Source organism: Medicago truncatula, chromosome 3 (genome assembly GCF_003473485.1).
Source record: "Medicago truncatula cultivar Jemalong A17 chromosome 3, MtrunA17r5.0-ANR, whole genome shotgun sequence".
Classification (NCBI taxonomy): Eukaryota; Viridiplantae; Streptophyta; class Magnoliopsida; order Fabales; family Fabaceae; genus Medicago; species Medicago truncatula.
Window position 1 is genome coordinate 56,022,431 of NC_053044.1, and position 16,055 is coordinate 56,038,485.

Sequence of the window (16,055 nt, forward strand, 5' to 3'; positions counted from 1 at the left end):
GAGTGACAAAACTGAAGTATTTTACTTGCTCAATAGTTAAATTGGTTGACCTCAATCATAGAGCCTGTGTATATGCTGCTGCCTATATCTGGTGTTTGTTTTAGAAATCACAATTCTATTTATACTAATATAGGTGAATCAGGTGACAAGAATGAATTACTTGCCTTCTCCATTTGTTCTGTTTATGCAACTATCAGATTGTTTTGAAACACTGTTTTGAATCTGGTGATTAATTTAGTGAATTACTCTGGTCTGATAACCGACATCCAAATAGGAGAACGTTGCATCCGTTAATATAGGCATTAGGTTCTGCTGACAGGCCGTTAAAGTTTTGCTTTGCAAATCCGAGGATTGCTTTTTAGGCCCCCTCAATATCTCTTTAGGCCCCCTAAAAATACAAAAATAACCTTTATACGACTTCCGGTAGATAAATACCGGTAGTGCATTTTAATTTTTCTCATTTTGCACCTCCGGTATGTACATACCGAAGGCACATTTTCAACTACATGTATGAAATTATCAGATGGTTTACCGGGGTCCAAATCTTCTATAAGTTTGCATATAGTGGAAAACGTAACAAGATCCTTAACTCCGTTCAATATGGATGGTCATTGGTTAATCTTTTATTGATACTAGGAATGAGAGCCATGAAACTGATGCTTCAGTAGTTGCAGATTCTTTCACTTCTGAGTCTCTTATCTTGACAGAAACCATCGACGTATATCCGGCAAACGCACCTTATAAGAGGAAAGTAAGCCCTGCAAATGCTGAGGAATTCAACCATTCTAGCACCTCCATGAAAAATTTAGTTATCATGATCTTTCTCATAGGTCATAATTTTTATTCTTTACATGTTTGCTAGTTTTACCAAATATTGCATTGCTCTATATAGGAAGAAAACAAGTACTGATGATGCCAATGGACCTAAGACACAAAAGAGGTTGCAATTGCAAAAGGTCTAAGTGTACAAAAAATACTGTGAATGTTTTCAATTTGATAATTCCAACAGTTTGAAAATGTGCCTTCGGTATGTACACACCGGAGGTGCAAAATGAGAAAAGTTAAAATGAACTACCGGTATTTATCTACCGGAAGTCTTATAAAGGTTATTTTTGTATTTTTAGGGGGCCTAAAGAGATATTGAGGGGGCCTAAAAAGCAATCCTCTGCAAATCCTTGTTTATCAAATGCAAGAGTTCCTTTCACTGGGCAAATAATACCATTCCGTTTGGAGTTCACTTCTGCATACTACCTGTTCTTGCATGCACCCCTTGCTTAAAATATTAAGAATTAAGACAGTATATATTCCAACATTTCAACCTTACACTTAATTTCTAATCTCATTTATTCTTTGCGTCCTTTTTTCCATCATAATCCTCACGTGATATTTCTTCCTGATCACTCCTATTTTTATTCGGTGTGGAGATTGAATATAAAAATGGTTACGGAAGTATAATTTCTCAAATTAATAATGAATGGACAACCTGATGAAATTATATGTACGAGGAATTTGGTAATTAAGTGCATATTTATATTTGTGGTAGGATTGTTAGAATCATGATTTATGATGAACTATCATCATTTTGATGTGGGGATTGGACTACTCTTATTTGTAAGAGGAACCAATATAAATTACTTTGTGTCTTTCTTCTCTCTCTAATTCTTTATCTTTTATTTACGTCTTTTGTATTGCTGCTGCGGTGGCATTTACTATGCACAAACAAAAGAGTTGTGTATCATACACAATTTGTGTAAAGTTTTGTTGAAAATTGATTTGGACCGTTGATATAATATTATTATATGTCAACGGTCGAGATCTGTTACCTGCAACCTTTTATGACTTGCTGCTGAGATATAATGAACAGTAAACGTGACCCCACTTAATGATTAAATATCAATATTTTATTCAGTTTTTTTTGTAACCATAGTATTGAGCCTGGGCTTTTGTTTTAGCAGCAAATAACATTGAGCTTAACTCTAAATTGTAGGAAATCAAATTGCAGTGTATCAAATTCAACACCCTAAAACACACAAATCCTACAATCTGGAGAAATTGATGTTGCCATTGCAAACTTCCACATGAAAGTGGTGAAGTCACTCACGGTTCCAAATAATAAACGCCTCCATGGCTGCACATTTAATTAAACCACTAACTACTCACTAGGATTAATGGAAGATACAACATTCATCCTCATCTCTATGACTTTCTTGTTTTTTTTTATGACAGCAAAAAAATTATTATCACACCAATAGCAGCACAAGGCGTACTGCGCCTCCAGCAACAAAACAGGCCTAAAAAAAAAACCAAAACTACATAAAGGCAATCCATGACTTTCTTGCGTGAATTTGAATGCAAAAAGCTAACAAAAGTTGGACAAGATACTTAAAGGGTCTTTTGCTCTTCTTGAAGCTGAAAGTTTTTGATGAGTACGTTGAAGGTTTGAAGGTTTATTGGTAAGAATTTTCAACATAACATTACTCAACACTATGTTTGAAGGCTCGTGTTGTTTTAGATTCAAAATTCCAGAAATAAAGGTTTTATCAATGTAGATCTGAAGAACACAATATCATCAAATGTTCATCAGGAAAGAAGGAGTTTTTGGCGAAAATCAATTTTAATTGAATGGGTAGTAGAAACAAGGAGTTGTGGCTGTTGATAATGTTTGCCTTTTCAGTTGGTGGTGGGGTCAACACCAGAACGGATTCTGACTGCAAATTTGGAGCTTTAAGATTCAAACATGGCGGTGGTCGGAGACAACATGGTGGACAAACAGTCTGGGTGGGGTTTGTTTGGTTCTGTTCATGTCTGCAAACAACAAAGAATGAAACTCATGAAGACTTGTTGTTTCTAATGACACGTGTTACTAATTTCTAAAACAATTGTTGTTTCAGATATGGGGGTGCATCCAGCAAAAACAAAAAAATTATTATTTAGGATTAAAATATGTTGCTTTTTTTTTAATGGGATTTATTAACAAACAAGTTGAAACCGACAGTTGCCCTTCATTACTTAATTTGTGCATGCTACATAAGTTTTACACTTGCGTAGGCTAAATGCCACCATCTAAATCATTTAGCATGCACAAGACATAAATTTGTGCACCATGCACAAGTTGTGCATAATTGTTCCAAAATTCAATCTGGACTGTTCATTTAATATTATTTTAATGCGGATGGCTGAGATTTGTTTGGATGGAGTAGTGGATTACCTGCTGCCATAAAGGGAGAGAGTTGATGTGGGTCCCATGCGGGATCCACCCTTTTGATTAAATATGAATATTTTATTGTATTTTTTTGGTAGATTTTGTATTGGGCTTGGGCTTGGCAATTTCATGAAAAAAATTTCTATGGGCTGCCAAATTGAATTTTGTTGGCCCGAAAATTGAAAATTATTTTTTCCATTCCATAATTTTATTTATTTCATGAGCGAAAATTGCTATTAATTTAATTAATTAGGAAAAATCTGAAAATGAATTAAATATTAGTAGAAGTTGTTTTAGTAAATTGGACGGTTGTAATTGGATTAGAATTTTTTTAAAAAAAAATTAGAAGATGAATAAATTGTGTTTAATATTTGGGTAGTAAAATTGTTTTGGAAAAATTTGAAGATGAATAAATTGTTTGTATAAATATGAGAAATTGATTGAATGATGAATGTATAAATATAAAATATAAAATGAATCAGGATCCGTTGACATCAAATATTGACCGTTGATCTTATTTGATCTAAAGGTTTATCTTTGTTCAATTAAAAGTATCATGTGACCATATTTTAGGAGGTTTCTATGCCATAAATATTCCTAATTTCTTCGTGGAATATAAAATATTCCTAATTGGATCAATCGGTTTTCCTTTTCCTGTTATAAAACTGGCAAACAACGACTAAGCAAATTTTATGAAAAATTATTCATCGTCCATTTTATTATGTTGTAATGGTGGTAATTCTTTTGTTTTGGATTAACATAACAATCAAATATAGCTACCTGTTTTTAATTAAAAGATAAGCTTTCGTTTATTTTGTTAATTTTCTACCACTCATGATTGCCTCCTAATGTAAAAGATGACCACCATGATAATAGTTTTGAAAAGTTAGAGCATGGAAAATGATTAATTGGAGAATATAGGGAAACCAATAGAACTAATTAAGAATATGAATTATTCCCAGAAAAAAAATTATGAATATTTATGGCATGAAAATCTCAAAAGATATGGTTACATGATACTTTTATTTGAATAAATATAAACATTTGGATCAAATAAAATCAACAGTTAATAATTTGGTATCATCGAATTCGTTGACACCTGGTGTCAACGGATCCTGACTCATATAAAATATGTTTTCTTGTTATAATATAATATTAATAATGTTTATTTATATTGTAAGTCAACGATGAATGATTGAATTATGAGAAATTATGCTATCAGAAATTTTCATAAATGTTTAGTTTTATCGGTTAATTTTAGTTTGCAGGAGAGGTAGTTGCATTGTACGGTACAGACTCATACCTTAGATTCACTAAAGTATTATTAATTGTACAATTAATATAAGGAAATTATGTAGAATATGAATAAATTGGGTGTAATAGTTGGGTTATAATTAAATGAACATTTTTAATTGGAATTGCTATCACACAACCAGCTTTATCTTTGCTATTAAATGAACGTTTGTAATTCAAATTTTTTTTCTTTGGAAAATTTAGAATATGAATAAATTGGGTGTAATAGTTGGGTTATAAATAGACAATTCAGTCACTATTATAAATAGTGTGTTATGTATATTAAAGACAACATAGATAATTTATTGAATAAATCTAAAATGTCAAGTTTTGTTTATTTTGGTGACTGAAATGTGTACATTATTGTTGGTGAAACGAATATATTAACATAAAAAGGGTGTTATTTTTTAAAAAATAAAGGCTAAATTGCATTTTGGTCCCTTAACTATTTATGTAGTATCGTTTTGGTCCCTTAATTAAAATTTGATTTATTTTGGTCCCTTAACTTCTCTCCGTTACACATTTTGGTCATTTCCGTTAGTTTTAAATAAAAAACGTTAGGTTTTCTTCTGGAATTTTTCTGGGATTCTTGTTGTTGAAGGTTGATGAGATGATATGAATATGAAAAAGAGGAGATAAAGATGAAGAAAATCTAACGTTTTTGAATTAAAACTAACATAAAGGACCAAAATATGGAAGAAAAAAAAATTCTGCCCTAATTTGTGTAAAAAAATACAAAAATGCCCCACTTTTTCAAAAAATTGCACAAATGCCCTACTTTCTGGTACCCCTCTACTCCCACTTGCGGGGTACCTAAAAAAAGTGTACCTTGCAACCCCCACTTGCGGGGTACCTTTAAATTTTTTTAAAAAAATTTTAACTACCCCGCAAGTCACATTTGCGTGGCATTTTTTGGTTTTTTTTTCTATTTTTTTAACTACCCCGCAAGTGGGACTTGCGTTTTAGTTTTTTTTTTTTTTTTTTTTTTCACTTTTTTTAAGTATCACGCAAGTGCAACTTGCATTTTAGTTTTGGTTTTTTTTTTTAATAATTAAAATTATTATGTAATGGTTTTGGTTTTTTTAATAATAATGGTTTTGGTTTTTTTAATTTTTTTTAATATTTTTAATTTTTGCGTTTTAGATTTTGGTTTTGGTATAATGGAGACAAAAAAAAATGATTATGTAATAACTACTTTCTAATAATAAAAAACTAATTAAAATTATATAATCAATAAAACACCATAAAATCTACAATTATTATGAAACATGTATTATTTCATTTACTATAAATACTTCATTTCATTTTTCAATTTATCACACCATTTCAACTTATATTCATAATATTAATTTAGGCATTAATAAAAAAGTAATTATAATAATAATCATAATATATATAAAATAAAAAACTTACGAAATACAATAAATATGAAATAAATACTAGATTTCTACTGATGTCTAATATTAGTGCAATCTTTGCGGGAATGACCAGGCATCCTACAAACGCCGCATCTTCTCTCAGTTTCCACATCGTCCATCTCGGTCCTAATGCGAGTAATTGGTGGACGACCTTTCTTTGCCCTACGCATGGACTTGTTGGGAACCACCTTCAGTCCTTCATAATCAGGCCAATATGACTGGTGGTGAACCATGTCGAAGTGGATGTTGTATACGGCGTATACACACTCATTCGTGAATTTGTTATCGACAAAAGTCTTGTAGTCGTGACAAAAAGCTAGAACATGCGGCAATGACATGTGAGCATGGTAGGTGTAACGCTCTGAACTGTCCACGGTCACACCATTTATTTTGCAGGTCCACCTTGTATTCTCCCTTTGGTAATCCTTCTTTATGGTCGATGGTTTCACGGACAGAAAAGGTATATCGATCCCGGTCAAACTGAGTGACATGATGACTGTTGGATTTAATCACCTCATTCTTGAGATATTTCATGATGTTTTATGAGAATGGCTCACAAGAATTTACCCTTGCCGCTGCTTCATGTCCTCTTTTAGCAAACAAGGCCGCCAACCTGTAATATGATGCTTTCACAATAGCTGTGATCGGGAGTCCTCGAATACCCTTATACACGTTGTTTTGTGACTCTACCAAGTTACCCGTCATGTGGCCCCATCGTCGACCATCATCATGTGATTGAGTCCACTTTTGTTTGGGAATATTGTCGACCCATGCTAAAGCCTTTCGGTCTGCAACAACAATTTCAGAACGATAGTATTCGAATGTAAGGATGTTCATGGCGTAACCTGCGGATGTTTTGAAAAAAGTTAGATGTGTCTTTTTAAACAAATCATATTGTTGAATTTACGAGTAAAGGGATAAGATTTTTACCCATGCCTTCAACTTTCTTCTTAAGTTCTCCATCCTTGAACGATCGCATAAAGTTTTGTGCAATGTGTCGGACACAAAACACATGGCTTGTTGGAGCATCGTGCCATCCATTATGTGGATCATCATACGCACTCTTTATCGACACATGTCTATCAGAAATGAGGCATATGTTCGGCTGTGGGGTGACATGCTGCCTTAGATTTTTCAAAAAGAAACTCCATGCCTCCTTGGTCTCCCCTTCCACGATTGCAAAAGCAATGGGAAATATCTTGTTGTTCCCATCTTGTGCAACAACTAACAACAATGTGCCTTTGTATTTACCATACAACCAAGTTGCGTCAATTTGGACAATTGGTTTGCAGAATTCGAAACTTGAGATGCACGGACGAAAAGCCCAAAAGAGACGCTTGAAGACGATCTCATTTACCACTTCTGTTGATGGGTCTGTTTGAAAATCAATTATTGTTCCTGGCAAATCTTTTTCCATGACCATCAACCACTGTGGTAGTTCTTGATAAGACTCTTCCCAATTACCATAAATTGATTCAATCGCCTTATTCCGTGCTCTCCATGCCTTTCTGTATGAAACTGTGTAATTAAACTTCTCTCGGATGTGTGCAATTATAACCTTCACTGTAATTGAAGTATCCATATGTAGTAGTGATTTAACACTTTCACATATCACATTGTAACTAAGTTTGTGATGATCTTGCGTCATTTCTGTTGAGACACATGTATGATCATTCATTTTCCCAATCTCCCATTTATCAGTTTTTTTCCTCCACGAGGCCCGCAATTTGAAACCACATTTTGTATCTTTACATTTGATGACATACCTTTCAGGATCTGATTTTTTCACAATATAATCCGTTGATTTTTTCATGTGATAAAATTTAATTGCGAGAATGCAATCATTCTTGTTATGAAATTGCATCCCCGGGGCAATACCTTGATCGACCGGAAGAGCCGTTGAATGATAAAGTTCAGTTGAGTGGTCATCATTGACGTTGCGCATGGACCTTGGTGGGGATGCAATTAATTTTAATTAGTTTTTTATTATTAGAAAGTAGTTATTACATAATCATTTTTTTTGTCTCCATTATACCAAAACCAAAACCTAAAACGCAAAAATTAAAAATATTAAAAAAAATTAAAAAAACCAAAACCATTATTATTAAAAAAACCAAAACCATTACATAATAATTTTAATTATTAAAAAAATTAAAAAAAAAACCAAAACTAAAACGCAAGTTGCACTTGCGTGGTACTTAAAAAAAGTGAAAAAAAAATTAAAAAAAAGAAAAGAAAAACTAAAACGCAAGTCCCACTTGCGGGGTAGTTAAAAAAATAGAAAACAAAACCAAAAAATGCCATGCAAATGTGACTTGCGGGTTAGTTAAAATTTTTTTAAAAAAATTTAAAGGTACCCCGCAAGTGGGGGTTGCAAGGTACACTTTTTTTAGGTACCCCGCAAGTGGGAGTAGAGGGGTACCAGAAAGTAGGGCATTTGTGCAATTTTTTGAAAAAGTGGGGCATTTTTGTATTTTTTGACACAAATTAGGGCAAAAAAAAAAAAAATTTCCAAAATATGTAACAGAGAGAAATTAAGGGACCAAAATAAATCGAATTTTAATTAAGGGACCAAAGCGATAGTACCTAAATAGTTAAGGGACCAAAAATGGAATTTAGCCAAAAATAAATAAGAGAATGCTTTTTTATTTTTTTTGAATAAATGTAATGAATTGAAATATTAACTAAAAAAAACTTAATTTCATTTTAATTATTGTTTTTGGTAGAATCATATTACTCAATTTTCCTTTTTCTTTTGTGCCAAAATAATCAAATTTCATCTCCCTCCAATTTCACTTCCCCTCTTATGTCAAAATAATGAAATTTCATCTCCCTCCAATTTGACTTTCCCTCTTATGCCAAAATAATTGAATTTCATTTTCCTCTTATACCAATATTTTCACTTGGCTCCAACATTTCCCTCCATTTAATTAAAAGAAAGAAAGAACAAAAGCGACTTCATATTTTCTTCTTCCTCTCTTGCTGTACGACTCTTTCTTATTCTTTTTCATTTTTTCGTCACCACCACCACCAACTTCCGGTCAACATAAATTTTCCGTCCGGCCTCCTTTAAAATCCCCGCCACCACCATTGAATTCCTCTCTTCTTCCTCTACAAAAGCCCTCAATTTATTTATAGATTGGAGAAGTTTAATTTTTGAGATCTCCCCCTTCTTTCTTGTTTTCCGGCCACCGTGAGTTGCCATTTGGAAAACCAAACCCACCATATTCTTTCTCATGATGTCAGCAACAAAACCCCTATGTTTATTTTGCAATCGGAGCAACTTTGTCGGCGGCCACTGTGCCGGAGTTCACCTCTACCGCGCCGGAAAAGTGGTTGACGGCCATTTACTCCATTTTTCTCCTTCGTGATGAGTTTCATCTTCATTCCCTCCTCTAAAGTGCATTGTAGGAGTTTTGTATACTCATTTTCGGATTTTTGAATAAGGACATTATTTAAACATGTTTTTGTCCATTTATTCTCCGTTTTGATGTTGTTATTGGCATTAGCCACACATGTTGAAATCTCATCTGTTATAAAAGTTTGCACTCTATGCTGTTTTGAACTTTCAGTTTGTATGAATTTATAATGTGTTAAACATTCTATTTATATGTATTTGCACTATTCTTGTTCCTAAGGCTACAAAACTATTTTCTTAAAAAATTTGGAACTCTTTTTTTGTTTAATCTTTTGATGCAATGCTCCAACAACATCATTCTTGCAATGCTCCTGAGTACTTAACTTAAATCATAAGAATTTCAAGTGTTCTCATTCAAAAACATGCTTATGCAAAGTTCTGAAACAACAAAATCCTTATCAATTGACCTTTGTTTGCAAATAGTATCTTTAAAAACTGTATATATTGTGTATCATATGCCTCTAAATAAAACTTTAATTTCACTTATTGTATTGACTGTTAAGATATGTATTTGTGTACTGATATAGATATATATAAGTTCCAATTCTGATGTAGAGGCATTATATTCTAGTGCATAAGCTTTATGACTTTAGGAATATGGTTTTATTTCTTATATATGATTTTAGGAGTAGTGACATTCTGATATAGAAATTTAAGTATGACTTCATGTATGAATGTACTAGCTATAAGATTCATATATCATATAGGAACATAAGTTCTAATTTCATTCTGATTTCACTTCCTGTACATAGTAAATAGGTAGTGCAGCTAGATTTCTCTCCTGAAATACACTATGTTAGTAGCTAATATATGTGAGGTTATAAATATTTATGTGGAGAGTACTCTGTTTCAAATAGGTTTGGATAGTTCAGGTGATTCATCAAAACACTAGTTAATCGTGTTAGTAGTAAAAAAAAAGTGCAAACAGGTAGTGCTGAGATAATTCATCAAGATATGATATAATAGCATTAATGTATTTTTTTTGTACATTTTTTTACACTGTTTCTGCATTTTTTGTTCATTTCAGAGATATTTTTTAACCTTGTTACTTATTTATATGTTGACAGGGAATTGGTATTGTAGATTTGGATGGGGCTTGAATTGGTCATCTTATCCTAGGTGTAGTGATGCAATGCTTTGCTGCTCTGCTTTGAAGGGATGTATTTGTGGCTTTGACAGGATATAGTATAATTATAAGTAGCTGAGTTAGGAATATTGTATGTTGTCATATTGTTTGTAAGAGTTGAATCAATGCTTGTAAAAGGGATTTATGTCTACTATAATGTAAAACTTTCTTATTGAATAAATTTAGTGACTTTTGTTCTGGAAATTGAGGATATATTTATGGTTATGTTCTGAAGTTGAACAAACTGCCGCGATAAATTAAGTGTCTACTATAATGCTTAATATGATAATGTTATGAAGTTGAACAAACTGCCGCTAAAACAGCCGTGCTATACACCAAAAACTAGGCCTACTGAAGTTGTTTTAACAGCAGAACTGCTACATGTTTCTGCCAAAAAACCAGAAAACGAGAAGCAGCCATAACAGAAATCCAAAACACCACTGCAGACCCCATAAGAGATAACCATCTATTCATAATTTGATACCAAATCTCATTGCGTTGTCCATCTCTCATGATAATTTCATAAGTACATTTGAGAACACTAAATCAAAGCAGAACACTCAATCAATAACACAAAAGTCAAATTGTTTACGATTGTATCAAGAGCACTTTTTTTTTTGTTGAATCAACAAATATTATTAACCCGACCTTTCGCAAGACGCAAATAGGCGGAGAAAGGAAAGGATTACAAGATGCCGCCTATAAGCGTTACATCATCCGACAAAAATAACACACCTACAACCAAGCGGAGAAAAGGAGGAAAAAACACCAAAGACAAAACACCATAGAACCCCAAAAGATGACCAAAGTTATGATTCTGAAATCTAATGCGGATCATCAAAATTTAGAGCCATAGCCTTGCCTCAAACCGGACTACCAGGAACCCAAAAAACCTCCCTAAACCTTTGCTGGGACTGGCGCAGACAGCATCATCAGCTGCTGGACCTGTCATGACAGCAGGACAACAAAGCTGCCCAGGTGAGACCAACACTGCTGGGACGGGAAAACAGCAGCACAGCAGCAAGGCAGCACCTAGTTAGCGCAAGAGGCAGAGACGTGGACACCAACTCCACTCATAAAACATACAAGCCGGTGTTGAAGATCTACCAAGTAACCACCTCCATGACAACACTTTCACCTTCTCCACAAGCTCATCCCATGGAGCATTCTCATTATTGAAAATACGATCATTCCTCGCTTTCCACAAAACCCAAATCACCACCTCCCAAATCATCCTCAATCCCTTCCGAATCTTCTTATGTATCAATCCCCCACTCCAACACTCCCAATGAATTAACAAATTTGGCGGCATTATAAAATTCAAATCGAGCCACAACATCACATTTAACCAAACATTCCTTCCGAGATCACAATGAAGGAAATAGCGCTTCTGGATAAATGCTATTGAAAATGCCACCGAGAGACCTGTTATAGCACTTTTTAGAAAGCGCTAAGAAAAACACGTTAAAAACTAGGTTAGATAGCGCTTTTCGGTAAACGATATTATTTCGTTTCTCAAAGATAGCGCTTTTTGGTAAATGCTATTGTTGGAGGGGTGTATAGATAGCACTTTTAGAAACGCTATTGTTAGATGGGGGCACAGATAGCGTTTTTCAAAAACACTATGGTTGGACTTAGTAAAAAAAAGGTAGATGTTAATTTTTTTTAGGCTTAATTGCACTTTTAGATTTCTATCTTTTCAAAAGTTGTGGTTACAGCCCCCTAACTAATTTAAATACAAAACAGCCCACTATGTTTTAATTTTTTGGCAGTTTTGGAACCCCAGTCCATTAGTGAGGTGCCGCGTGGCCCCTAAATAATACATGTGGCACCTCACTAATGGACTGGGGGTCCAAAACTGCCAAACAATTAAAACATAGGGGCTGTTTTGTATTTAAATTAGTTAGGAGGCCATAACCGCAACTTTTGAAAAGATAGGGGTCCAAAAGTGCAATTAAGCATTTTTTTTATTTTCTCCCACAAAACCTACCACCTCCATTCTTCGCATCTTCCAAAACGGAAACCTTCGCATCTTCCATCTCGCTCACGATCTGGTCAAGATCTCTCTTAATTTCGGTATTGTACGTGGTGGTGAAAACGCTTTGGTGGTGGTTTCAAACTCTCTCTCTCTCTCTCTCTCTCTCTCTTCATTTCGGTACTGTGACTCGGGGAAAACCTTCGCCTTCTCTTCTTTCTGGTTAGATCTCATCTTCATTATCTTCTTTTCGTTTTTTTAATCTTTGTTTCGATGCTTTGTTGTATGTGTCTGCTGGTGTTGTTGTTGTTGATTTTGCGATCGATGCTTTGTTGTTTTCGTTTTTGTTTTTGTTTTAAACACTATAAGCTGATTTTGGATGTGTTACTCATGGGAAGTTATGTCCCAAATTTGAGTTGATTTTGGTGATTTTTTTTTATGATAAGCAACCTATTTGCAGCTTATAGCATAAGCAATAAGCTATTTTCAGAACACAAGCCAAAACGAATTCAAATTATCTTTGTATAATCTATAAGCTACTATGTAGAACTTGTGGAAATAAGCTGAAAACAACTTACGTACATGTCATTTGTTTATGTTTCTGTTGTTCTTATTGTTGATTTTGTCATCTATAATGAATGATCTATAAGCTGATTTCGAGTAAGTGACTCAGGAAGTTATGTCCCACATTTGAGTTGATTTTGGTGAATTTTTTTTATGATAAGGAGCCTATTTTGCAGCTTATAGCATAAGCAATAAGCTATTTTCATAAAAATAACAAAGGAATTAATCAATGATAATTGATAAGCTATTTTAATAAAAATAACAAAGTCGTTAACTATTCTCACAAGGACAGTAAGTGAGGAGTAATATTTTCAATAGAATATTATGTAAATTGTCCGAGTGCGATTAGGCTAGTTGTTTACCTGTGCAAAGGAATCTGCGTAACAGGCATGCAAACTGTCCTCTTCACCGTCCTTTTTGTGAGCACGCCTGTGAGAATCAGTGGCATTTGTTTTTTGGTTGCAATCATGATCAACAAATCTGAACTGAAGAAAAATTATGGTTTGTTATGCAGCATCTAGTCATGGCTAATTTAGTGTAAAGAAGATAACCTTATATAAAAGTCACACCTTTTTAATAGATGAAATCAAACCATGAATAAATCTAGATGCAGGAAAGTTAAACCTATATATTTGATTGTAAACAAAATTAATAGGCATGCTCAAAATCAATGTGAAATTTGTACAAATTTGCAATGGTAAGTTAAACCTCATTTGATTTTCAGCTTTGGATTCAAACTGTGCTTGCGAAACAAGATTGTTTTTTGGATTCAAACTCTGCTCAATTCAGGTATTTGTTCATCTGATTTGTGAGTTAGTTTGAATCGTATTAGGTGTGATTTTGCTGAGTTGAGAATATATTAAGTGATTTGTGAGTTAGTTTGAATCTATTATGTTCTTGTATTCTGTTTTTAGATTCATGGTTTAATAAGTTCACTGTGTTGTCAATAAAGATATGAAATCCTTAGTTAGCTAGCCTTTAGATGCTAATGAATCATGGTTTGAAAGATTCACTATGTTTAAATGAGCTGAAACGTGGGGACACTCAGATATATGTTATTACTCGTTTACGCGTAATATAATCAGGTTATTTCACGAAGTCATGAATTTCAATTTGACTTGATATGATTTATTTTAATGGAAATTAGTTTAGTGTTTTGTCCACTATGTTTGACTTCACGGTAAGTTTGACGAAACCATGGTGACATCGTTATTTTATTGAAATTTCAAAGTTTATCTTTTGTCAAAATCATCACTACAATATTAAATAAGTTGCCTTAGATTGTCAAAGAAAAACTCTTGTTAATTTTTTCTCTCGTGTTGTTGCTTTCTTATTTTGTATGTAAAGAAATATTCTTGTGGACCTTATTGTAGGTAAGTCATAGTTGCTTGTTTGGTTGTCTTGTTGTCACATATTTTTATATGGCATCTTGTTTATGATTTGCTTATGGCTATAAAATATTGGTGAAGTTAAATACAACTGGGTATGAATAAATAATAAAGAATCACTAATCCAATTAGAAGGCTTATATAGGTCTTTTATCCAGTCTTGTACATTTCCTAGTTTTACACATTAAGATATTCCTAACTATCTATCTAGTGCGTGTGTCTTGGTCTATTGAGTTTGGACTTTTTACTATTTGTGGTCCTTTATTTTCTTACTTATGTCAGCACATATTTTGTATATCAATCAAATATCTCCCTTTTAATTTTGTGGTCCTTTATTTAACTTTGATAAATCTAAACTGAGTTCATTTTTTTATTTTTTTGTTGGTTTACTTGTGCTTGTAGAATATCTCGTGCTTTTGATTTTTTCTGCCGATTCTGCACTGAGCATTTTTCGTTGACTATCCTCACTTCTCGTGAATCAGGTTAGTTCACCCTGTCGTTTTTCTTAAGGTAGAGAGATAACATCTTGGGCATATGGGTTCTATGCTGGAAATCGAACAATAAATAATTAAAATTTCCTTCCATATGACACAGGAAATCATTTGTTAGAGGTAGCTTTAACCACTAGACGTTGAATCCCTTGTCACGAGTACCTTTGTAGTTGGGTGTTTTTTTGATGTTTGCGACTACTTTCGCTATATGTTCACTGGCCGTACAATTTTTTTAGTTTTGTAAATTAGATGTTCTTCATGTTTCAGTTTTAATAGGGGGTGTACAAGTTATTGCTGATAAGTGGTGGTTTTTTAGGGGGGTGTGAGCAGCAGAAACAATAAATGGAATATTATACAATATAATATTTTTCATTAAAATATTCCAGCAGGTAAAAATTGCTTTTTTACCGCCACCTGTCCAAAAATCTAAGCCTTGTGCATGGTGCACAAATCTTCCCCTTGTGCACCCTAAATGCCACCAATTTAAAGGATTAAAATTGTAAACAGGAAAGATGGCAAACTTCCAAAGAAATGGACACTGGAAACAGCTGCTTGTATGTGGATAAGACAACAAAATCAGACGGGTGGTCGGGATCACGGGCGCTGCACTGAGACATGTCATGTCATCTCCCCTTCCCCCCAAAAAGGCCCCACGTCTCTTAGATCAAGTCCCATTTACCAAATCTTTAAACCTTTTCCTTTGACAACAAATTAACAATAACCCAACTCCATTTCAATCAATAATCTTCAGATAGCAACACCTCAACTACCCTCTTGCACAATTAGCACATGCACCACCTATGGAAGTGAAAAAGAAGAAGGAAAAAAACACCTGTTTCTAATTCTTTAATTATTTTCTCCTGTAACAATCCTTCTAACTCCTAAGCATTATAGTACAACACTGTTTACTCTCTAATTATTTATCATTTTTACACTTGTATCATTCTTAGTTTCTATGACTTTGAATGTAACTCTTGTTTAGGAGAAACTAAGGGGGGTGTATTGGATTAGGATTTTAAAAGACAATTTTAATAAAAAAAGTCTTTAAGATTTTAAAAGACTTTGTGAGATTGTATTGATTCTGTGAGATTTTAAAAGACTTTTTATGTAAAAAACTTTATACACTCAAGATTTTAAAGGATTTATCACACTGACTTATAAGGATTTCAAAAGATTTTAT

General features: G+C 33.5%; 1 protein-coding gene and 2 long non-coding RNA genes across 5 annotated transcripts; 2 read left to right on the forward strand and 1 right to left on the reverse strand.

The window, feature by feature from the left end:
- Positions 1-6,453: 6,453 nt before the first annotated feature.
- Positions 6,454-7,858, reverse strand: LOC112420297 (uncharacterized). Its single transcript, XM_024779090.2, has 2 exons — positions 6,844-7,858; positions 6,454-6,758 (listed from the first exon to the last, which is right to left on the reverse strand). The coding sequence occupies exons 1-2, from the start codon at positions 7,856-7,858 to the stop codon at positions 6,454-6,456; spliced, it is 1,320 nt and encodes a 439-aa protein (XP_024634858.2).
- Positions 7,859-8,826: 968 nt separating this feature from the next.
- Positions 8,827-10,661, forward strand: LOC112419823 (uncharacterized). The gene is made up of 2 exons (XR_003009886.2): positions 8,827-9,320; positions 10,399-10,661. It is a non-coding gene; the product is annotated as an uncharacterized lncRNA (long non-coding RNA).
- Positions 10,662-12,422: 1,761 nt separating this feature from the next.
- LOC120579638 (uncharacterized) lies at positions 12,423-15,992 on the forward strand. 3 transcript variants are annotated; one of them, XR_005645374.1, is made up of 4 exons: positions 12,423-12,654; positions 13,721-13,785; positions 14,787-14,866; positions 14,979-15,992. It is a non-coding gene; the product is annotated as an uncharacterized lncRNA (long non-coding RNA). The 3 variants fall into 3 exon arrangements; XR_005645373.1 differs by lacking the exon at positions 13,721-13,785 and having other exon boundaries at positions 12,432-12,654; positions 15,143-15,992; XR_005645372.1 differs by lacking the exon at positions 13,721-13,785 and having other exon boundaries at positions 12,433-12,654.
- The last annotated feature ends 63 nt before the right edge of the window (positions 15,993-16,055 follow it).